Source organism: Rhea americana, unplaced genomic scaffold (assembly GCF_003343005.1).
Source record: "Rhea americana isolate MKP2758 unplaced genomic scaffold, rheAme1 scaffold_10, whole genome shotgun sequence".
Classification (NCBI taxonomy): Eukaryota; Metazoa; Chordata; class Aves; order Rheiformes; family Rheidae; genus Rhea; species Rhea americana.
In genome coordinates, this window is record NW_028185039.1 from 373,054 (window position 1) to 398,740 (window position 25,687).

Consider the following 25,687-nt stretch of genomic DNA (forward strand, 5'->3'; position numbering starts at 1 on the left):
GTGGAAATAACAGATATGATCCATATTGTCAACAACAGTCAAAATGTTGTTATCAGTAGTTTACTTACAAACTGGGAGGACATATTAAATAACAAAATATTCTCTCATGAGAATATGTCCTGAGTCCAGTTCTGTTCAATATTTTCATTAACGATTTGGYTGACAGAATTGATAATCTACTTCCAAAATTTGAGGGTAACACCAAATCATGAAGGGTTACAAGTGCTCTGAAGGATAAGACTATGACTTAAAGTTATCCTGGCAAATAGTAGAGGGAGTCTGGAATCAGTAAGACGAAATTCAATAAAGAAAYGTGCCAAGTATCACACTTGCAAAGAAAAAGCTAAATGTACAGACAAAACAGCAACTGACTGACCTGGAAGCACACTGCAGAAAAGGGGTAGGAGTTAACAGTGGGTCATGAACCTCCTTAGTTACAACACCAGTGCTGTAAATAAGTCAAACCAGGGCAGTATCAAGTGTCTCAGGATGTGATACTGGGAGTGTGTTATGGAAGACACAGGAGACAACAGCTCCCTCCGCTCAGCAGCGGCAGAGCTCTGGTGGCATGCTGTCGTCAGTGTGAGGCATTCAACTTCCAGAAACATGTGAGTAGAAAGGAAAACAAAGAGWACGATGACAATTTTGGTAAACACGGTGCAAGAAGAAAGGTTGAAGGAACTATCACCCTTGAGGGCAGGACCAGAACTATCCCGCTTAGCTGGCACCACGGGATATTTAGGCTAGATGTTTGGGGGGCAAAAGCTTACTGCAAATTTATTTAAATAGTGAAATAGATTAACGAGGGACTCTCAAAGTTCAGACGCATGTCAAATACGCTTTAAGGGATACCTCTCACCTTTCCTTCCAACCCTGTATTTGTATAGTTTTATCATCAACATAGGGAGTAATGAGCAGGAACCAACTGAGGATGGGCGATATTGCACAAAGCACTGTGCAAAGTAAAACTAAAAAAGTTTCTACTCCACAAAGCTTACAGCTTCAGCAGATAAGGCCAAGTGCAGCAACGTAAGGCACTGGAACACAGTTTGGATAGCAAAGTACCATTTGTACTTCCTCATCATTTGTATCAAAAGGATTTTTTTCCTCCTTAACCACATCCTGTGATTTAAATCCCAATCTCTACCAAGAGCAAACTTATAGGACACTGCTCCCTAAAAAGACAGTAAATCAAACGCACAAGACAATCCAGATGTGAAGCTTCCTTGAGCTGCAGTGATATCCTGCATGGTTCTCTCGCAGCTAACTGGTGCCAAGTTTCATGCAAACTCTCTCCTGCGCTCAGAAAATCCTTGCAGCTGCTGCCTGTGAATCACATGTGACTATTTCCCTACCGCTTCAGGTGACAGGATCACCTCTTGAGCACTTTTGGAAAATGTACTCCTGAGCAAACAGTTTGAGTTCTTGATCTAAGACTTAAACATGATGCAGCGCCAGCCCTTTACATAAAGGGATGTCACCAACACAGCAAAATCAAAGCAGGCCCCCTCCACCCTGACAAAGAATGCTGTGGGGATTATTTCTAAAAGACTAAATATAAACTTGAACCATGGCACTGAAATTGGAAGCAGAAGGGTTTAAAAGAGTGAGAATGAAACGAAAAGCAAGAGTTTTYATTTCTCCATTTTTAGAACCAAGATGAATCCTTGCCTACTAGAACCTCTATAAAATATGTTTAGCATTAGCACAGAACTCTGAAGACAAAATTGCTGTGTAACTATTAACTACTTTACTTTTAGAGGCAAGAATAGATTCTTGCATTATAAATGTCTTCATGTTTAAAGCGCAAGAAACTCCTGGTGTACATACTGGAAAGGCAACCCAAGAGTAAGTGGAGAAGGAAGGTAAGAAGGTTTTCCATGAATTCTCGTCATCCCTGGCTGTTCCTGTTCCCCTTGATGAAAAGCCAAGTGCGAGATAACTCCTTGGGACCTGACAGACGGTATCATCCAAAGGAAGTAATATAGCAGAAGCACACATGAAACTGCAAAGTTTGGCATGCCTGGCAGAGGAGAGCGGGGAGAAGGAGAGGAGAATGCAGCTTTGTCCTGCTGCAGCTTAACAGGCAAACTGCCTAAAAGCCAGCCAAAGGGGTTACAAACCCAAGCCCAGRTGGAAAGAAAGATGACAACTCAGACACAGAGCCATAAATGAAATGCAGCTCTGACTCAGGGAAATACAACCCACGGGGCCTGGCAGAATTTTACTCTCACCACAGGGCGCTATGTCTCTCAGCTGACACCAAGGTATTTTCTTTCCTTTAGCCACGGATTTGCTTCCGTGTGGTTTCCAACCCCATGAGCAAGACGAAGGCAAACCTGACAGCCAGTGCTCTCCTTGTTCACCAGCCCTCAAGTTTGCTGCTGCCTCTCCTTACCCAGGATAACGCCGTTGGGCTCCTCCGGYGGCTGCCAAACGATCCGCACCGATGTCAGTCTCACCTCGGGGAACACCAGCCTCACAGGCGGCCCAGGGGCTGCAAAGRAAAACAGAGATCAACCAGCAGGCACTACCTGTCAGAGGGATTACAAGCTCTCTGCCCACTTTGTGCAGATGGCAGCTGGAGCTGCACCTTGCCAATAATAAATGGATGGCCAGGAGCACCTACACTCATACATAATATACATTTATTCTAGGGAATTCTGTCTGCAGCCGAATGCCTCCAGCACCCATGAACACCAAATACAATACAGAAACAGGGCACCCTACTGTGTTTTACTGCTCCCGTAAAATGAGTTTACAGGGACGCTCTGACGAATGAGTTGTGACCTCTCTAAGAATCATCTCCYAGCAGCGTAGCGGGGAGCCCCTGCAACCAGCCAAGGTACCTCCTCGCCTCGGCACCAGATAACTGATTACAGACTATGAAGCGAGTCACTGAGCTGCCTTTACAGACAGAATTATGTGTCAGCTTCATCCACTTCAAACCTGTTGAAACTGAATAATATTCCTGCTCTGTGTCATCAGCCCCAGCTTCCAATTGCCTTGTGATTTTGCATGTGCATTTTAAACACTTCTGTCTGAGCAGGAGAACCTGAGGCAGGTTAGAGGCACTTCACTACAGACAGCTGGTGGCTGCACTGACCATCCCAGGTTTACAAGGTGAGAAGATGCTAATTCATACATTTTGCATCTGCAAAATTTCCCCTTCAGCACAAATTCCATCTGCAATACCCCGATGATACTTTTAATTAAGTTGAGCCCAGAGGAGACACGACATGTTTATATCGGGAGTATGGAGATGGAAGAACAATTTGTACCATTTGCCAGCATGTACTTAAGGAGGGAACTGCTGTAATGGGGTTATCTTAAACAAACAGTTCTTAAATATTTCTCATTGTATTGTGGTGTGTGCAATTCTGGGAGCACTTTTTTTCTCCCAGTAGAGTTCTGCCAACAGTAACTTCTCTTTGCTCCCATTCAAAGAAAAGCCAAGGCACCGCAGCGGCAGCGCACGGAACGGCTGGGAGCTGCTGCGCTCTTCCCCGGGACAGCGCAGGCTCCGGCCCCTTCCCTGCACGCCACTGAAAGCGTCGCTTTAAGCCAGAAATCTGGATGTGTCTTCAGGCCAACAAAATCACCTTAATGAAGCTGTTTGTAGAAACCAGTGTTTATTCCGTTTCTTTTGGGAACATTTAGATGAAAAAAGGGAGGCCAGTGCTTTTGCACATTTTCACTRGGAGTAATAGAGAGCAGCCTCTTTACACAGCCATTACCTTTCACTGAATACTAGGAAGGTAAAGAAGCTAAAGGTAACTTTAGCGTCTGCAAAGCCAAAAACGTTTTAACAGTGTAATTAAATTTTTGTAAAAATCCACCAGCAGCAATGCTCTGAGCGCCCCGCCACGTTCGAACAGAATCGGGCCGGGGTGGGGCGGGCAGAGGGGCTGCTGCTCCAGTTCTTTCAATACATCAAACCGCACTCAGGGATCCCTGAGCTCACGGGAAGCACTGGAGGGAATTACAAAGCAAAGCCGATACAATCATCTTCAAGGGTCAGTGTCTTACTCTTTTGCAAAAAAACTCAGGCTGGATTACCGAARTTGCCAATCTCAGTTCAGTCCAGTCAGACCCAAATTGGTTTATTGATTCCAACTGCTGCATTTTTTTTTTTTACAGCCATGATTGAACTTCAATAGGAATTCATAATTGGCCGCTAAAACTTCTCTTCAAATGAAATTGTCTACATCAAGCTTCAGAGTACAAATATTTTTAGATTTTTTTYCCCTTGATCAGCTGTGAAGAAAGAGGAAAAAGGGGTTGTGCTTTTCAGTGTTTTTTTTCCAAATCCTCAGTCCATGACCAATGCAACCATGTTGAGTAATACGAGATAAAGATCAAGTCCTTGAAGTTTAAAATTGTAAATAGATAAACAGTCTTAGTTTGGCCTATCATCTACACTTGTATCACTAATAATAAAAAATGGCGAGAAAAAAGATGAAATAAATAGKATATTTATTTTGGTATCCATAAACTTACCATCATCCTTGGTTCTTTCTATAACTGCAGGAGAGCTGGGGACTCCATCTCCAATACGTGTGAATGCTAATACCTGGATCTCATAGAGCACATATTTCCGCAGGCCAGACAGCAGGAAAGACTGTGTGTGGTTACCTCTAACTACTTGGCTCTTTGGTTCAGAGTCTAAATCTCTTGCCTTAAAAAGGATCTGCAGAATAAATGTATATGAATACAAAAAGCAAATGATTATATTCCATGAGGACTGCAAAAAGGTAGCGTGCATTTTGGATTCCTCCTTTTCACCAAACTCGAAATGAGATCATATTCACCAAGCAGATTACTCCTTTCAAAACTAGCTACTTCCTGTATCTTTTACTGATGAGTTATGGAATATACTAATATCCAACAGATGAACAATAAATAACAAATGCAAAAACATASCTAGGTAAGGCATTAAAGATCTAGTAAACAGGACACTGCAGCTGCACGTACCTTATAACCSAGGATGAGTCCGTTCTGCTCCGACTCAGGGACTGTGGCCCATGTCAGGAGGATCTGGGTAGAGCTCACCGCTTCGGCGGACACGTTTGCAGGAGGAGCAGAGGGAACTGGAATCACAAGGCATTACAGAAATCAGAGCCAGGTAAGCCCTGCTCGATCATTTTGCCCTCTCTCCCTACCTCCTCAGGATTGTTCTGTAAAGGCCAATCACTTTTCTCTTTCCTGATCTATTTTTATAGATCCCTTAGAAGAGTATTCTAACCCAAAAGGCCTGTAATACATTCTAGACAATCCCTTCTCTTGTACTCACTCTACATCATCTTTAAATTTCAGCCTACTTCACAATTTCTTACCAGTTCACCACAGAAATCACAATGTTTGCAAAGAGCTAAACATTCAACACTGGCTACAGATAGACAATAAATACTGACAGAAATGAATAAACTGCAGGTTCTGTGTATTTGCAGGAATAAGAATCAAGCTGAGATTGGAGACAGGAGTCTATTTCCTAATATTCCTTTCCCATTCATTTTATTTCCCTACACCAAAAGCTGGAAATCTTTATGAATAGCACTTTATCTCACAGTATGATCTGCTCTAATAAGTTTTATGCCACCTTGGCTTCCTATATTATCTGAAAGAAAATTGTAGCATCTTGTGTAGAGTTAGTAGCTATCAACCACTGGGTCGTGCCCAGACCTCCTAGTCGAGAGGGAAGCACTTTAACCTCTGAGCCATCTGATTATGTGATAGCACTCAGCATTTGCAATACATCAATTACAGGCAGATACATTAACACAAGGTGTATTTTAAGGGACAGATATGGCATAAATGCAAGACATRCCTATTTCATTTATGTTGCAAAATTGAGCAAGAAACTAAACTCTTAAGAAACTAAAAACATCATTAGAACTGATGGCTCAGGAAGACTGTGTAATTTTCTCTGACTTGAGAGAGAAGCAAACTTACATATTCTCATGCCATTAAAACCCTAACCACCGCAGAACAACCCCAAAACTACAAGCTTTTGGAGGGAAGTTTAATACCATGCGGTTACGCAAGTAGAATTGGAGGCTATTTTTAAGAGTTCACATTTTATGCTGCCCTTTCACATTTTCTTCTGTGGCATTTCCAACATCTGAAGGGTACAATCTTTTTTTAAAGCATGATACACCTGTCAGACCTCGGAGAACATTCACCAAGTTATGTTACACAAGCACTTACGGACAGTAAGGCTTGATTAGGTCCTGAATATATCACAAAAGGGAGCACAAATCCCTGCCAAAAGTAATGCTTTCCCGGCTGTCCAAATGAAAGAGTACACCTCTTGTTTTGAAGGCTAGCTCCTGAAGCTCCGAGCAACACGAACAAGATAATGARAATGACACCAGAATTAATACAAATTGAAAAAAAAATACACCAGCCCCCACCCTTGTGCACTCAAGGTTAACCGCAGAGATAGTCATTTCTGAAACAATTTCCCTGTTACCAATTAACTGGGCCATGAGAAACAGAGTACATCGCACGACAATGCAGCAGACTAAAAATCTCATTTTTTCCTCCAACACTGAAATGCCTTTTTTTTYCTTCTTTCTTAATCTTCTCCTAGATTTATCCCCCACAAGGATATAATTATGTTAAAGGAAAATAGATAGCCAGGAGCCATGAATGTCTTTGGATAGCTGCCATAACTTTATCTGTAGATCTCCACAAAGAGCTACTCCCACATGAATCACTTCTGGAGAGAGAAAGGGTGGAGGTGGGTCGCAGGAAACCAAAATGCGTAGAGGAAAGAAGCCCGTTCATTTTATCTGGTTCAAATCCTTTCAAAAACACAAGCCGCCTTATTTTACAAATATTTCTTTTCCTCTTTGATCAGCAGTCACAAGAGTTCCCAAATTCAAAAAGGTCAAGGCTGCGCCTAGGCTGGTCCTGTGCATGCATGCTTGCTTTGGGGCGCAGCTACGAACATGCTGCTGGTAGGGGACTCTAAAGCAAACAACGGAGAGAACGGTGTATCTGAAGATTTATTAGCCCAGGCTCCTCTTAGTCCCCAGCGAGAGCCAGAGCAGCAAACGCTCCTTTCTCCTGGGAAAGGAATTTAAGCCCAACACCTAAATGGCAAAAATACTCGTGTTCATTGCGTGTTTTGCTCTGTTTCTAATTCCCCAGTGTAGCTCTCATTTCAGTGCTGAGAATTTTATTCTAACAGGAATGAGTGAGTTCAGAGCCTGCAAGTGATAGTCTGGATCTTGGTGTTACCAAACTTTTATCAAGCAGTAGACCTTGCTTGGCCCTTCAAGAACAAATTGAAATGTAACCTTCACTTCTCCGACTCCTCTCCCATCTCAGGATACCTCGATTCAAAGTTTTGCAAGGCTGATTAGTAGCTCAAGTRAGGCATAGAGATCCTTCTCTTTCCTCTGCAGACTCCCTCCCCTAACGTTGCTTTGCTTAACAGTACACAACAGAGATAGTTATAAGCTCCAAAGTAGAGTTCTCATTAGTAACCCTGCAAGAAGAGTACATAAGCCAAGCAATGTCCAAGAAATCCCAGAGCTTTAAAGAACTGAACCAGAAATACTGAAACTAAATGATTAGCTAATCCAGCAAACTGCTAGCTGCAGGATGTACTTTAGAAGATCAAACATAAATTACAGAGATACCAGTGCTTTGCACTGGAACTGCAGTGAGAACTCAAGTTTTTAAGGCTATCCATACCTAAGATCATGCAACCCCCTTCTACTCTAACACAACCATATTTAATATACAGCAAATGATCCTGGTTTAGGTCTCTAACCGGGTCAAAATCAGCTTTTAATAAACTGATCTGTACTCTSGCTTTCTGAGAAAGCTAGATAGTGTGATGCAGTGGTTCTCTCCATTTTCACAGCTCATTTTAGCTGAACAACCATTATTGCTTTTTCAAAGTAAAAATTAAGCTGGCATACTGATGTTGGTAGGAGGTGCAAGTTTAGAGCTGTGTCTGTAGCAGAAGTAATATAGCTGCAGTATGCAACCATTTTGCCCATGGAGTTAGATACCGCAAGCCAGATTCTCAGCTTGTATAAACTGATAAATCTCTGCAGTGCTTTAGACCCCGTACGAATTATCAAGTGATGCTTTATCTCACCACAGTAACTGCTTCATGAAGGTCAGTCCCCAAAACATCAGAAGATTGATCTTTGCCATAGATATGTGACCATGCTTGTGTAGTAGCTGATTTTTTAAGACACTAGCTATGCACATTCACGTACCTGAATATTAGGAGCCCCAAAATATTAAGGCAGTGGATTAGGTGTATTTGAGATGAACTGCTTGAAAATAAGAAGGTTTATATTTAAAAGGAAGCAGTCTTGTCAAAGTTGTTTTACTAYATTAGAGGTTGTCTTAGCATTTTCTTGCTCTCTGTTTATTACACCTAAAATCATGTACCATTTATTGAGTGGAAACTGGGCTTGTTGCTCTGYAGTAATTTTACACTGTAAAATTAAATGAGTTATTTAATTTATAACATTAAAAAAACATTTTGCATTGATAAAACCTGTCCTGTTTAAAAATCCTAAGTCATTCTACTCTATCTTCAGCTTCCTGCAACTGCAGTCCAGATTTTCCTTTTAGGTTTCCCATCTATTTTTTAAGCTTAGGTCCACAAACCCCACAACATTATTTATCCTTTCATAGTTTCTTTGATTTCAAGATACTCTTTTTTACATTTTAGCACTTCAGAAACCAGAGAATACCTGTCATAGCATGTTCCTTCTTGGTTAGCAAGCATGCTCAGCTATTAGTGATATGATCACATATCCTAAAATAAACAGAAGTGTTCAAGTACAGCTGTACTTTTAATAAAGAGTTTGGATTTTTGCTGCACTGTTATTAGGTATCAAGAGCTAATATAATGCTTGAGCTCTGACTTCTTAGGCTCCTTGTAYGGTCTAAAATCCAGGCCTACAAGTTCTGCCACTAAACAACCACATGATCTTCAACAAGTCACTTCTGGACAGCTGTGATGGATGTTAAAAGTCTGCAACACCAGTCAAAATCAACTTCTCTAAATCTCTGCATATGTAAAATGGAAACAAATACTTGAGAAACTTACCTGTAAAGTACTTCTAAAACATGAGTATGTAAGTGATAAATATGATTTTTCTTATAGTTCAGAAGACAGACCTAAAAAAATTACTTTGACTTCTTTGTCCGGCTTCAAATACCTTTTATTCTTATTTTAACCCAGTCTGACTATGCATACAGGTTGACTGCAGATTTAGTGAGGTTATTCACTGTAACACAGCATGTTACTGCACCAACATTTCTTGTATATTCTAAATCTAAAAAGATGCAACCAGAAGTCTGAGCTCTGAGTTGCTATAGTCCAGAAATCAAATGTTAGTATCAAAGAAAATACTTGGATGGGGGGTGGGGGGGGGAAGAGTCCTAATGGCCTAGATCACAGCTTTGTATTATTTTGATCCTAGTTTCAGTTTGCCTCCTATAATGAGTTCCAAGTCAACCTTTTTTTAAAAACTGCAAGAGGAAATGCCGAATACACACATGTACCCTCTAATCTTTAGATGCTGAGCAAAAGCACTATAATCCTAAGGTTTTATGAAATCACTTAATCTTAGTATTTACTATATTTCAAAAGAAGTGTTTGAAGAGCAGTGGAAAGGAGAAAATGGAAAATGTAGAATCTTTTTATTATGATACAGAACACTTCAAAACTATTTTGTCTGGGTCATATAATCTTTAACTCCAGTACAAACATGCCTTGTTTAAAATACCTCTGGCAATAACTTTCCAATTCCTGCTTCCCCAAAACCAGCACTTTAATGGAGGAGGATGACTTTGCTTGGCTTTTCCCTCAGCCAGTTCAAAGAACAGTTGTCTGAATCAATGGACCAAACCCTGATGCATTCACATCTCATGCTAAGTAATGCTGCTTGCTACAAAGTACACACAGATGTGCGCTTGTTTGTCTGTAAGCACACAATAGGTGTAATATTAAATTTCAAAATACTTTTTAAAGAAGAAAAATACAAAAAAAAGAAGCAAAACGTCAATGTTGAAGCTTGCTTAAACACAGGTTACAAAGAGTTTTTATTATGTAATTTTTAAGCCATAGAGGTCATTCATTTTGTTACCCACTTGCAATAGATACTCAAATTTATCCGTTGTAAGGCAGGTTTGAGAAATAGGTTTTGTGGAAGTTAAGAGCCAGACAGCAGCTTTTCAAGATCTGTCTTTAGTACTGCTGCTGAACTAACAATAATTTACTGTTGTCTTAAATTCTGAGTTCGCTTACTTCTGGTATTTGAGGGCTCTAGGGTAGTATACACAAATCAGCTAGACAAGACAATACCTGTGTTCAATGTGTATGTGAAGGTTATATCTATATAACCTTGTGCAAACAATTTTAGCAGCCAGTTTTGAAAACATGTCATCTAAAGCTTAGATAATTACCTCATTTCCATATGGGTAATCAGCTCTCTTAAATAACTTGTGCCCTTTTAGAAGGATTTGGTTCTTGAAATTAATTTTCAGATAACCACAGCTGTCTGAAAATCTGCCCCAAATTAGAAGTAGATGAGGAAAGGAGGAGGATGAGGGAGGGAGAGGAAGCAAGTCATGAGGGATGAAGAATGAGAGCGCTGCTCAGGGAGAGAAGCTTCATCTTGTATTGCCCATACTGCTGCCAAACTGGAGCAGGAGCAGGGAGAGGTTGTTTTGTTTGCTTTAAATAAATAACCTACAGCTTTATACATGAAATCATGGTAGGAATAAAATAAACAAATAAATTACAGAACTCCCTCAAATGTCTTCATGTCCTTTTGCCTTCAGCGAATGCAGAAAATGCTTTTTTCTTTCATTTTAGATTTAGTGGATCAACAAGCCAAAAAAAAAATAGTAATAAAAGGCTGAATAACGTGACATAAAATACTGAAATTTGCTGACAGGTTCTTCAGAGCAGACATTATCCTTTGACTTACCGGACTCTCGCGTACGACCTCGCACTACTTCACTCCATGGTCCTGCCCCAATGGCATTGAAAGCCTGGATTTGCAGTTCATACTCCGTCCATTCCTCCAGATCTTCAATCGTGTACTCTCTTTCCAGCCGGTCATTAATAATCTTTATCAGCGGGGGAGACTGCAGGTCCACTCGCCAAAACTTTATCCTGTACCCCACCGATTCGGGATTGCCATTATACTGTGTATCGGGGAGGGGCTGGTAAACGAGACAAAAAAGCACATTATCATACAGCATGCATTGCCAATACTTTCCAAACTATATGCCAAGGTTGTCTGAACGCATATAAGGTCACAGGAAAGCAAAAGGTATTGGAGGAGTTGATTTTTACTTACAATTCATGACTTCTAAATGCTTCTGTTGCTTAAAGTATTCTTTAAATTTTTACCTTAATTTTGTAACTATATATATGCTTGCACAACTATGCCACTTGCTGTGGGTGTATCAAAAAAAGTGGCATCAATATAACAAATTTCAGGTCTTTATGATTAATTATGGAAATGAATGATAAATTGCTGAACCATATGACAAATTAATTTATCGTGCATTTTTGACTTTTTAACTGACTCTCTGCCTACTCATTTATCAGCAGAGATTTATTCCAGGATTCTAACTCCCCAAGCAATTTCAGAGATTAAAACATGAAATAATTAGCCTGCTTCAAGAAGTTTCAGAGTTTTCCCCTGCAAAACTAACTGCATGATGCCAAGGATGACTGCGATTCAGCCTTGCACCACTGGCAAAGTTTGATATACATTAACATTTCACAGCTTAGAAGCCTACACCCTGCAGGCAAGCAGGGCTAGAAATGTGACCCTTATTCTGTTGGAAAGAAGGAATTCCCAGCTCCCAGGAGGAAACTGGTTCATCCGTAGATCTTGAAAAGGAAAGATTAAACATTTTCAAACACTGGTGATACTAAGCAGGAAAAAGGTAGGCTTTTGGCTCCGGCTGTTGCTCCCCTGAACACCTGCACACTTGACTCGGGATAACCAGGCTCCTGACAGCACAGTGGGAAACACACTTTTAAAAGTTTTCAAAAGTCTCTAAAAGAACTTTGTGTTAATTTTGATGTAAGATATATGGGTCTTGATAGAGTATCTGAGGTTGCAACGGGATCCAAAGGTTTAACAAGGTAGGCACATTATTCACATGGTAAAGCCATAAATGAATTGCGTGGGTCCTATCAAATGAACTGTAAAAGCTTCTCTGCACATACTGAGGTGACACCTTTAGGTTTGACATTTTGGTCTTTCAAGAATCAGAAGTGAGTTCTGTTTCCCACTGAGAAACTGGAATTGTGTTTTTTCCCAGTTGCAGAACAAAATCTCTCGTTTCTAGCYGAAGCGTGACTTCCAACCATAATAAGTTTACACATAGAAAAGCTAACATTTGGGCAAAAGGAAACCTGTGCTTCATCAACTTCACACRGCAGCAACCCCAGTGGAAAATTCTCCCCTTACGGGGTGAAAAAGAACCATTCTGGAGCAGGTTAATTGCCAAACGAATCCTGCTGTAGCAGCTCTGCAGGCAACTGAGACYGTGGCAGGGGCACAGCAGTTCCATCAAGCTCCGCATCACATCGGTTAATCGTTTGTTTCTACGTTTTATCACACAACGCCATAACCTTTCACGTGAACATAATCCTCCTCCGTGAGTATAACACATGAAACTTTACCGTCTTAGGACGACGGCTACCGCTATTCGGTACCTGCAAGGTGACTGCCAACAGCCTGCGGTACCTGCTGGAGGCCTGTTTTACACCAGGCCAACACCCGAGCCCTCGGAAAGCGCAAAKTGGCTACAGTATTATATTTCTGTCCCACGTGCTGACCCGAGCGTGGAACCAGAGAGCCTCGAAAGCCCAGGCTGCACACGCAGGCAGACGCTCCCCCGGCGAGGAGGCAGGAGCAGTGGCAGCAGGCAATTTAAGTGATTAATAACGCACTTAAGGTAAGGCTCAGCTTTCAGCCTAGTTTGAAAGCAGGAAATAGTTTCGCTCCCGCTTCTTACGTCAACCGCAAGGCAAAGGCGTTGCCGGACTCGGCGCTTGCCAGGCGGGGAGGGAGCGGCAGCTCCGGCCCCGGGCCCCCCGCCCGCCCGCCGGCGCGGCGCCTCACCACCCAGCGCATCCGGAGGCTGGTCTCGCTGGCCGTGCGCACGCTCGCGCTCCCGGGGGCCGCGTCCGGCGGCGCCTGCAGCGTCCGGATGACGCGCGACGGCTGGCTCAGCGGGCTGGGACCCGCCACGTTCACCTGCCTCATCCGGAACCTGGAGGGAGACACGCGGGGGACACGCTGCACCGCCGGCCCCGCCGCGCGGGACCACAGCAAGGCGGGAGGGAATGGGAACAAATAACTGAAAAAAGCAAACGGGGTGTTTCGCAGCGGCCCCCGTGTTCGCTGCTGAGTACTTCAGAGGACTGTTTTAGAGTCATCCCCCCTCAAAAAGAAAAGGAAGGAAAATCAGRTTAGCTTAGARTCTATAAGCAGTTTAGGCATTTGCCTAAGAAATTTCTGTTAATTAAACCAAGTCTGATGAGCTTATGCTGGCAGTAAGTGATTTTCTTTTGCAGTGCTTGTACAATACATTCAGAAAGGTATTAGAATATCAAACTTTGGATTGGATGGTCTCATTCCCTGTCAATATAAAAAAAAAAAACAGTGATAAGATTTCCCCTTAATTATTGGTTGAAAGAAGCTGATTCTTCCCCGTGCTGCATTTTCAGTCTTCCTGCACAAGAAAGCTTAAGTTATTTAACATGGCCATGCTTCTCAGAAAACACTCGTCTGCTCAAAACTGCCTCTTCCACAACAGAATTCCCCAGTGGGTCACAAACGACTCAGAGAAACCTTTTTTCCAATATGCACAAAATAATTAAGATGTGCTGAATGTTTCAGATACTCTCACCTGTCACAAATGCGAAAAGATACTGCAATTAGGGGCATCCAATTCTTGCCCATAAATACATGACCTGCTCCTATTAAACACTTCATTTTTGGACATAATGACTGAGCTTSGTAAAAGGTTCTATCTCCTATCATCTATCTACTCTAATCTCCCTAACAAATGCACTAAAGGAAATACATTAAATAAATACTGTCCTTGATTTCACTCTCAAACACTGGCACAAAATATAGAAAAGAAGCTGGCTGATAAAGATGCAGTCTGATAATTAGCTCTCATGATTTATCTCCCCAGTGGATAATGACTAAAGCTGACTAAAGGACAACAAATTTGGCACTTGGCAACAACTAGGTTTCTAGGTTTCAGAAAATTATATTAAATTGCTCTACACTGAAATGAAAACAAAAAAAATCTCATCTTTGTGCTTGTATGTRAGAGATGAAATAGTCTAAACAAAATTCAAGGAACTGCCCTTATTGTAGGAATTATGATGGGGGGGGGAGGGGAAGAAGAGAAGACTTGTAAGGGAGAAAGGTACAAGTGCCAACCAGTGCATCTTGGATCATTTGAGAATGCAATGGGGATATAAAATCAACGCAAGACTCCAGAGAAAGAACAGAGATGTAGAAGTAACAGAAATAAACCAAAAAGTGCAGTAAAAAAAAATTCCCAACCTATCATATACTTTCTCATTATTTGTTATCCCAGAGATATTTCTCCATGCACCTGCCAGGTGTGCAAGTTATACTCATTTTGTATATTGAACTCTGGTACAGCTTACACTTACAGCATCTGTTTTTTATTCAATTATAGTTAACTTGCAACAGASTTGGCAGAATTCGCTGATGTCTTTTCAGCTTTAAGGGTCCACCTCCATTAGGAGAGTAAAATCCAGCTCCTCAACCTGAAAATAATTTTCCTAAAGCTCCGTATTAGAAATCTCTGCTCAAGTTCCATAATTTTAAAATAGCTTTTAGTAAAAATCTTAGCTTTTAAAGTGAGGTGTAAAACAGTTCAGTGGAGGGTTTGGGAGAAATCCAGCCTGTTTCTGGACTTTTGACTAAGAGAAAAAAAAAATGTGTACCGGTACTGAATTAGATGCAAGTGATGTGAACTTTACTTTGGTTGCATCTTATTACTTACTCGCTCACAACAGCACATAGGGATGTTAACAGGCCTTTCAGCCAGGAAAAATGGACAAAGTTTCTAGTAAGTTGATTTAACACTTGCTGCTACATCTCGTTGCCAGCCAGCCTTTACATCAGCAAGCTATTCCATGAAAGCATTTTTCATTAGGACTGAGCATCTGAGACTCTCAAATCTTGTCTATACTAAAGCAATGCACCACTTGAATCATATTGACTTAAAAATCAATCTCATTTAACTGGGGTGCACCCATAATATAGGTTCACTTCAGTCAGCACAAGCCTTCATATATCTGTTTAGCTTAATCTGGTAAATTCTTATAAGCAAAGGTTTCATCTAACTCATGTTATTAAGCTACATCAATAGAAGTACATTTAAACTGATGTTAATATGTAATTACAAGTTTGCACCAGTTTAACTGCAATCGATTTGTTCCTGATTGGTGTTACACTGGTGCGCCCTTTAGACTAGGAAAGTCTCAGGATATACCTATAATACCATTCCACTGTGCACTTGGCTTCCCTTCTTTAATGTTATGAACTGTACCTTATGCAAATTCCAATTAACAATATCAGACAAGTAATTTTAAGTATAAACTATGGAAACAGTGAAACCTTTTTCYTTTTGTTCAGATTACAAAACACAGCCAGCTGTTTCTGATTAGAAAAGCTGTTCCATACAGCAACTTACTCATTTATTCATGCTGCAGTTAATCACCAGCTGTTCTTACCTGTAATGAGTATAAGGAATAAGGTTCGGTATCTCCAGCATCTGAGCATCAGGCTCGTTCTCCACCTCATGGAGATTCACCCACTCTTCTTCATCACCCAACACACCAACCTGCAAATAAGATAAGCAACAAGACAGTACCATACCGAATCTGCATTTGCAATGCGTGTCATCACTGCAGTCGAAGGACCAACACTTTTAAATACATCATACAGAATTAACATTTATCTTTACATAAAAATGTACGATTCATTGGTAAAAYGGCTGCTCAGCCAAGTCCATCTGTTAGGACTTCACTGGGATTCTCTAATAGGATGTGTTCTAGCAAAATACCACGTGACAGAGCGAACATCCTGTTATCTTTCACTGCAGCTCTAGAAGGTTCCCACTTGATCAAGATGTTAGGAGATAAAAAATGTCCTTCGGGGCGAGACCAACAGTCCAGGCAGGCCAGTATTCCAGCTCCACCAGTGGCAACAGACATGCTGTTTTGAGAAAGCCRCTATCCTGGCCCCTGCGTGTAGTCCTGTCCCCTCACACTACCCCRCTATCTATAACCATGAAACAAGGGGGATTAGAGGGTATATCCATGCCTGTTCCCTTTAGTGTCTGTTTATGGACTTAATGGCCATGAATTTCTCAAACTCCTTTTGTAACCTGCTAACCCAATCTACTGCCACAGACTCCTGYGGCAACAAATTCCAGAGGCTCATGACCCACTGTGTAAAGAACCGCTTTCTTTCAACTTTTTAAAACAGATCCCTTTGGAGTTTGATGTAGGATACTAGTTACGCATAGACACTGTCAAGACACTTGATAGGCAACATAGCCCAAAGTATCTAACATCTCCCCATGTACTTCAAATAGAAAAACTGGCTTCATTCACTTTTTTTTTTCCCTCCCCCTACAAGAGAAGTAGTCTGATTTATTTATAGATGTTTCAGAACTTTGCTCACCCAGGAGTTGCTGTGCTGCATATTTATATTTGTGCATGAAGAAACAACACAAGGAGAATTAGGCCAAAGAAATAAGTTGTGCCTTGCACTGAGAGAGGGAGCCGCTGTGATCTCTCTAGCGGAGGACGGCTTCCRTGGAGGGATACGCTTGCAAAGGTCTTTTAGTCTGATGGGTATCAAGGACACGGCCACACACCRAAGAGCTTAGAAAATAGATGGCACTGTAGATTACAGGCCTTTCAAAATTCCCAGCCCCAACTGTGCTATAGATATTTTAGTAAAGTCCATGGATACAGAAGCTTAATTAATCAGCAACTCACACAAGTCTGCAAGGTAAAACAGAACAGCCCTAAACGGAACCAGAGAACAAAGAGATGACAAAGAGAATTTTTGAAAGAACTACATGAACAAAGAAAGGAGGAGTGGATTGATTTTTAGTCATAGAGACATAGAACACTTCCTGATTAAAAGAGTTTCTGATTAATTTTCTAGAAAGACTTTAATAAATGCAAAACTCCTAGCTCTTAACGGTATCATCTCAAAGTGCTGCAGTAATTGTATAGCAACAATCCATAGTGTTTTCAGAGACTACAAATAATTTCCAGCAGTGAGTTAGAGTCCTCTTTTTATATTCTAAGAACAATAAGAGCTTTTAAAAATATTTCTTGCAAAAAAGACCACAGCTTTCAACGGATATGCAGCAGCAGGCAGATCATTAATACACATTAAGGACCACATGGTTCAGACTCAGAGGCCCACAGCGCTGTGAACAATTGCCATTGACTCAAGCTTGAGAGATGTCCAAAACCTCCGCCTGTTTTGCAGCTATATATTTACCAGCTGGCTGAGAAGGTGGAAATACTGAGAATCTTTTACTGATTGAGAAGCAACAAAAGCTTCTCGGTGCCCAAGATTATGGCAAGCCCTAAAAAGCTATRCCAGCAGACAGCTTTTTTCTTTTCACCATCCCCATTAGGGACGATCGGTGCAGCCCAAGAGGAAACAGCAGACCTCACCGCAACGGATACGTTGGCCCTTGCCGTGCTCAGGAGCCAGCTGGTGGCAGATGCCCACAGCCTGTGTTGGGAGTTGGGGGACCCAGGCCAAGTGGCAGCACAGACAGCCACAATTACCTTGCTGCCAACGATGGGGTCATAGATACGTAGTTCTGCAAAACGTTTTATGAAAAATAGATTAGAAAGTGGCTAGAGTCAAAACTGGTTAATGCCTTGTAACATTTCCAGGATCTGGTGCCAGCACCTGGGCAACTCCAGCTTAAGGGAGTTCATCTTACTTCTACTGAAATCAGTAATATAACTTCAGTGCACATTTCTGTGAAGAGGATTTTCGGAAGTCGGAGGACTAGGGCCATTCCAAGGAGGCTGGGTGAGTGGCTGAGGGCCTTCTGCAGGGCCTTCTGGCTCACGTGGCCAAGGAATTCGGGGTCACCACTAAACAAAAGAGGATCCACTTATTGAGCGATAATCTCAGAAATGGGGCTTGGAAGAGAACCTTCAGCACAGGACTTCCAYATTTATACTTCTGGAAGACCTATATTGCATTCCAAGTTTCAGGCTCTTGATTTTCGCTGAAGCACTCTCATGTCAGATCACAGGAAACTTATCAGCTTCAAAAACCAGAGTACAAAAGAATCCCCAGGAGGCAGAAAGAACTATGGGCAGTGGCRATGATAAAAGAGTCCTTTGTGGGGCCAGGAACTCCACTATGAACAGCTCTGCACAGAATAGCTTTAATTTTGAGGCTTATTCCTTATTGCTGTTTTTTGGATAACAGTGTAAAAAAAACGTTAGAGAAGGGTTATGTTTGTAACAGACGTACACGTGTTCACGTGTGCACTGTTTTAGCAGCACACCAACTGCTTTTCTGTTACAACTGGTACTAAAAATCCTCCTTAAGAAACGCACTCTGTATCTCAACGGTACTGTAGGGCCACAACATCCCCAGCGGGGACAAACACAAGAAAAATATCTATGTTCAGCAAGTCACTTCATTTGATTCTCCCTAACAATCAGCCATCGCAAGCTCATTCCCAGCTCTAGGCTGAATCCTGATAAGGTTCCCTACAAACCCACACTGTTCCTAAAGCTTTACGCTCAAGGAGAGATTATAATCATTTCTTATGACAGAAGTGAGACAGTATAAAACAATATTTAAAGCAACACCAGAAACCTTTACCTTTCTCTGCTTTAGTTTCTCTATTTATAAAACAGGAAACGATGCACACGCTGTGAAGGGATTTAACATCTGCTGACAGAATGCACTCTATGAGCAAAGCTTCAAAATTTTGACTTTTAAAAGATTTCAATGAAAAATTACTAAAATTTGCAATGAAAAATCATTTGCTTGTGATTTCTTATATAAGATAGTGAAGCTTTGCTTCCAGATTGAAAATAGTTACAAAGTACTAACTGCAGCGAAGGAAAACCCAATGCTTCTGTACACTGTAGATGTTGCCTGTGTTCTTCTACAGTTCAAGGCATGCAAAAATTTTCATTATAGAGGTCTGTAACTCGCAGATTTGAATTCACTTTGGGATGAAACTTGGTACTCAGGATGTCACCCTGGATACACTTTCTTTTTCTTACAAAAGAGTACTTAAATCGATTCAGTTATTTTTGATTTAAAGACTAGTGAAAACATAAAACAGTCAGAGCTTCAGACACTTTATTTACCAGTTCTGACAAGAAAATGACAYCAGGAGAATTGCCTCGTACAATGGATGAATCCTAACAGGGCCACTGACTTAACCCACGAAACCAGATAAATTCATCATTAAAGTTATAACGCCTTTCCCAACTCACAGCTTTACAAATAAATACAGCAATAATACTTTAAAGGCTTTACTACTTTGAAACTTCCTTTTCCAACTCTGCTAGGGTTCAAAAGAAAATTCTCTCAAAATAATATAATTTTTTTTAAAGCGAGATCTGGCTATATTAGCCCATATAGTACCCACGGCTCCGTGACTCACAGGTGGCCTGCTGCCCTTGCACAGGTCTTCTGCTGTCTGCACAACAACTTTAATCGCCAGAAAAATCAACCTCAGCAGAACTTATCCCAGCTTCACTGAGCAACTGCTAGAATGCCTGACGTGGCAGGCAAAACATCTACCAAGGCACAGTAATGATTTTGTCATTTACCTATTACTCCTGAYAAAACCCCAGGAAAAATTGAGCAAGATAAAAATAAGCTGAAACTGGATTGYAGCACAGAGGAAGTGCAAACATGAAACCACACGAACTGCAGCTGGGATTCATAGACATTTGTGGTTGCAAATTGACAGAAAAATGTCTACAATACGCAGAGCGTACACTAACCAATCTGAGAGTTTAGGATGGCCTGTGGTATTAGGAAGRATGTCCCGAAACTCTTGGGGAGGAACGTGTTGCCTGCGAGTGTCAAGGCCACGAGACGTTTACTGCTGGACATTCTGAATAAGCATCAGCAAAACCTTTATATTACATCAGACTCTCTTCCCTGATTAGATTATACTCTCTTCCCCTGGTAGATTATAGTGTATTTAACAGAAAAGCAATTTTTGAACAATTTTTTAAATGGTACCGCTACTTTTTTTGTAGTTTTCTGGAAATCCAGTTTACTCCAGTCCTCTGGGTGTAGATATAAAGATGGAAAAGAAACAGGCTAGCAATTTTTAAGAAATCTCTTCAGAAGTAAAGAATGTGGCTTTACTAGAAACACAGGGATGGGATTGTAGCACTTCAGTATCTRCCAGGACTAAAATCTTAAAAGACCAGATTCTCTCTCATCTTCACTGACATAAATCAGAATTAGTTCCGCAGCGGCTCCAGCAAATTTGCACCACAACACAAAAAGCAGAAGCCAAGGCCAGATGTACAAAACTTCGTGTAAATTGGAATTCCCAGCTGTGTTTCTCAWCCAAATTGTTCAGGAAGTATCAGACTTCAAAAATGGCACTTAGCCAAAATGGAATACTTTCACATATTTTCTGGACCTGCCCTTATTAACTAAAAGCCTTGTACCACATAAAGGAACAAAGAAGGAAGAAGTGTTGGTGGCAGGTTGGTTGTATATGTGAATATAAAACAGACAAAGTTTGTAAAGACTCACAGATTCACTGGAAAGGATATATCCCAACAGACAACGGAAGACAGGATATAAGATATAGTCAGTATRAAGCTACTGCACAGCTGTGCAAACAGGGGGGAACCTAACGTGCATGGCAGGACCACTTCAGTCACGCTTTGTCATGAAACAGTGGACAGGGCAAATGCCACCCAGGAGGACAGACCTGGGTGGGAGATGGACCTAGTCCTCTCTTCTCTCAGCAGAGCTCAGACTGCATAAGGTCTTAGCAAATCGCAACATCTTTTTCCTAGGTTATTAGCTAGTATATTGCACTCTGCACACTGCGCCTAACTTTCAGAAAGGCTAATAGTCAGAAGACGTGCCAACTGATGGAGGTGTAGTACCTCTATCTGCTTGGATGGAATATTTATTCTCCAACTCAAAGATTAATTGCAAAGTACGCTAAAACATAGATTGGTATTTTACACATAAATGTGATCCTATCACTCTCTAATACCACTCATTTTAAAATTACAGTATGCAAAAACATGTATTAAATGGTTTTTAATTTAAGGCATGAAACACAGATATAGCGCTATTAAAAGCTGCACATGGGTTAGTGAATGAAGGCTCCAGAAAGAAAAATCCTTACTATATTTCTGATCAGAAAATATTGTTATAGTTTGGGTGTAGCCACTGCCCTTCAGCTTACATAGTTCTAAGAAACAATTATGCTTATTTCTGCTAAAAAAAAAAAACCCGTTACAATGTAGTCAGCATCCTTGCAAAGGCACTTCACTGCCTAGAACAAAATGCTCAAGAAGTTTAAGTGAACAGTGGGGTTTCACTGGTAACTGTTCTGTGAAAGCTTGTGTGTCTTTGAGAGACAGGCAGAGAGATCTGTGAAGTCAGGAGTGTAGGTCCATGGCACATAGACTGAAGTCAAGGACAGAGTGCTCCTGCCCTCATCTCTGTCCCAACTATCACRTTCTTGTCCCCTTCCCAGCACTGGCACTCCTCAGACCACACGTACAGCATGTATGAAAACCTCACTTGTTCCTGGCTGGATCATGTGCTGGAGCAGCTCAGGGCATGATGATCCCACCAGGAAACAGAAGGTAGGAGTAAGGAAGTGTTGCAGTGAGTGGTGGGGGAGAGAAGAAGCAACAGGAGCAGGACAACAGGAGCTCTGGTTTAGATTGGCTAAAGGTGCTGTGAAATCACACTTTAAGAGAGAAGCGTGAGTGGAGTGCTGGCAGAAAGGGGCTGTGAACGAGGATCATAGGCAGCTGTCATCCTGGAAACAAGATTTGCTAAATTCTTAAGGAACCACCACTTCCCTCGCATAACTGAAAAGACTTTTTTTTTATTATTATTATTTTAAGTATTAGATCAGTGTGGACCAATTCCTTTTGCGCCAAAGCTAAGCAATGAGATATGGTCTAGAAGWAGTTTTCAGAGGAAGTTGTGGTGAACAGCTCATTCTGGATGTCATCTCCAGACATACGGAGGAAAAGAACGTGATCAGGAGTAGCCAGCAAGGATTCACCACGGGGAAATCCTGCTTAACCAATCTGATAGCCTTCTAGGATGGGATGACTGGCTGGGTAGATGACGGCAGAGCAGTGGACGTTGTGTCCCTTGACTTCAGCAAGGCTTTTGACACTGTCTCCCATAACATCCTCCTAGATACGCTCAGGAAGTGTGGGTTAGATGAGTGGACAGTGAGGTGGATTGAGACCTGGCTGAAAGGCAGAGCTCAGAGGGTCGTCACCAGTGGCGTGGAGCCCAGCTGGAGGCCTGTGGCTAGTGGCGTCCCCCAGGGCTCGGTACTGGGTCGCATCCTGTTCAACTTTTTCATCAATGACCTGGATGAGGGGATGGAGTGCCTCCTCAGCAAGATTGCTGATGATACCAAGCTGGGAAGAGTGGCTGACACACCTGAGGGCTGTGCTGCCATTCAGAGAGACCTGGACAGGCTGCAGAGCTGGGCRGAAAGGAACCTCCTGAGGTTCAACAAGGGCAAGTGCAGAGTCCTGCACCTAGGGAGAAATAACCCTAGGCACCAGTACAAGCTGGCGGCTGACCTGCTTCAGAGCAGCTCTGCAGAGAAGGACCTGGGAGTGCTGGTGGATGACAGGTTGACCATGAGCCAGCAATGTGCCCTTGTGGCCAAGAAGGCCAATGGTCTCCTGGGGTGCATTAGGAAGACTGTTGCCAGTAAGTCAAGGGAGGTGSTTCTGCTGTTCTACTCAGCCCTGGTGAGGCCTCATCTCGAGTACTGCATCCAGTTCTGGGCTCCCCAGGACAACAGAGACATGGAGCTACTGGAGAGAGTCCGGAGTAGGGCTACGAAGATGACCAGAAGGCTGGAGCACCTGCCCTCTGAGGAACAGCCGCGAGAGCTGGGCCTCTTCAGCCTGGGGAAGAGAAGGCTGAGGGGGGGGTCTTATCAATGTGTACTGGTACCTGAAGGGAGGGTGTCAGGGGGGACAGAGACAAACTCTTTTCACTTGTCCCATGTGACAGGACAGGAGGCAATGGGCAGAAACTGAAGCACAGGAAGTTCCRCCTGAACGTGAGGGGGAATTTCTTCCCCGTGAGAGTGACGGAGCACTGGAACAGGTTGCCCAGAGAGGTTGTGTGGTCTCCTTCCATGGAGATAGTCAAGACCTGCCTGGACACAATCCTATCTACCATGCTCTAGCTGACCCTGCTGAGCAGGGAGGTTGGATTAGATGATCTCCAGAGGTCCTTTCCAACCTTACTGATTCTATGATTCTATGAAAAAAAAATGCCTGCTCAGATTCAGCACGACTCTGCACAGACTCTGGAGCAGGAGTTCTACTCTTACTTCAGATGGAGTACATACCAGTGGATCCATGATCTACCAAAACCACTAATCCCTTGACTTCGCTAGCAATTTATAAAATGTTKATGAATGCTTGCAGACAGCAGATATCCTCCCTTCCCTCCCTGCATACCAAGACCCCTTCAATCTCATTTGTACCTGGGGCTCTTCATGGATGCAGGTGAACTTCATGGTGGTTATTACTACAGTGTTAAAACATTCAAATTTATTTCATTTTAGTGGTGTTCTGTAACTGATGTAGTTATAGAATTAATGCAAATCAACATGGTGCTCTAGGACAAAAATGCTTCTCAGAATGTGCCAAACCATCACATTACAGGATTTCAGTGTTTAATTCTGTAATATGCAACAATGTGTATGTAAATGCTACAAAATGTACCAACTTGTTCACAACAACCTCAATACCAAGTGAAGTGATTGTATCAACACATTTAAGTGATGACGATGATTTAAGAAGTCCAACATTTGGTCTTAAAAACAGATTATATTATTTATAAAGATCTGTGGGTGGAAAGGAAGAAGCACAGCTCATCTGTCAGGAAAACAAATGAGGAATGCATAACTCCTCCAAGGCATAATGACAGCAACTGAGAGGGACACTGAAGAGAAGAATTCATCCTATTCATATTTAGAGAGCTGGACAGAAAGTCTTAGTACACTCCATTACAAGATAGCACAAACATACTCACTCTCATGAACAATAGGATCATTACTGTCCACTGCAATTCTTCCTATTCTTCTGCTCTATGACTTAGGAGATGGTAACTCCAGGCTTGCACGCAGCTTGAAAATGTAGATAATAGAACCTAAACCCAGGTTCCCCCCTTTTTTTTTTTTTTTTTTTTTTTTTTTTTTTTTAACTGGACTTAAGCTCTGGTGAATGTGCTGCTTAAGCGGCATCTGGTGTTCCTCTGAACATATGCAAAGCCACTTTACAAAAATCCACATGAACTATTTAAAGGATAAGCATCCCCAAATGTATGTATTATATATAATATTTTTCCTTTGTCCTATGAAAAGAAGTTACAACATTCATATCACCCTTTCTCTCACAGGCTGTTGCACAGACATTTCTCAGTTAAGCCTCTCAAACTTCCTTGTGTTTCAACCCTTTCAGGACTCCAAACAGTTGGCCCAGGCCATTTGCTGAACAGCTTTGATCCAAAGCTGATGAAAAACTGTGATCCAAACAAAAAGTGCCCATTTAGATCCTTTTTAACTGACCAGAAGCTTCATTAGGAGCTTTTCAGCAAGGACATACCTGGCCTTCAACTATCCACTTGGAGATGGAGGTTTTGCCATCGTACCCTGGCCGGAACTGAAGTGTGGCGGAGCGAGGACTGATGTTGGAAATCACCAGGTTGGATGGAGCACCTGGAAGTTCTGAAGGAATAGGAACATAAGTGAGAAGAAGAAAGGYTTTTGATTCAAGACCCAATAATACAAGTTGACATTTGGTGATGCAATATACAAGATACCTTTCTAACAATCATAATAGGGGAAATACCTTTCTTTTTTGTTGTTTTGCGGGTTTTCCTCCCCTCCTTGTCTTTGCTAAATACAGTATTCCCCTTTAGGTTGCATTGAGCATACACAGTATTTTATAGATCAAAAGTGAAAAGACAGAGTCCAACAGAATCACAGCTACTATTCCAGAAAAGTTGCCTAACAGAGACAAAGCATCGCGGCTCAAGCGGGAAAGCTACTTCCTAGCTCTAGATCTGCTAAGTCAAGCTGCCAAGTCACCCAATTCCTCAGACCTTCTGTTTTGCTACAACTAAATGACAATATATTTTCCTGCTTCTTCATGTATATAGAGCTTTAATATAGTAACAACTGTAAAAGACTGGAATTYCCAGGGCATGTAAGGGGAAGATTTTGTGATTCTAATATTGACTTATAATCATTTGGGTTTTAGAGGGAGATGCTGATCAGCTGCTGATGCCTGGGTAGATCAGATGAATTTTGTTAAAAACCTGTTTAAATACAGAGGGTG

The 25,687-nt window shown here is 41.8% G+C and overlaps 1 protein-coding gene across 1 annotated transcript in view; it reads right to left on the bottom strand.

The window, feature by feature from the left end:
* Positions 1-25,687, bottom strand: part of SDK1 (sidekick cell adhesion molecule 1) — a 407,922-nt gene that overhangs the window by 72,116 nt on the left and 310,119 nt on the right. Inside the window, exons 21-27 of the mRNA XM_085300428.1 lie at positions 24,953-25,074; positions 15,797-15,906; positions 13,134-13,284; positions 10,974-11,211; positions 4,975-5,090; positions 4,501-4,690; positions 2,399-2,497 (exon numbers count right to left, since the gene is read on the bottom strand). Of these exons, the coding sequence (XP_085156554.1) occupies positions 2,399-2,497; positions 4,501-4,690; positions 4,975-5,090; positions 10,974-11,211; positions 13,134-13,284; positions 15,797-15,906; positions 24,953-25,074 (1,026 nt within the window). The remainder of the gene's footprint in view (positions 1-2,398; positions 2,498-4,500; positions 4,691-4,974; positions 5,091-10,973; positions 11,212-13,133; positions 13,285-15,796; positions 15,907-24,952; positions 25,075-25,687) is intronic.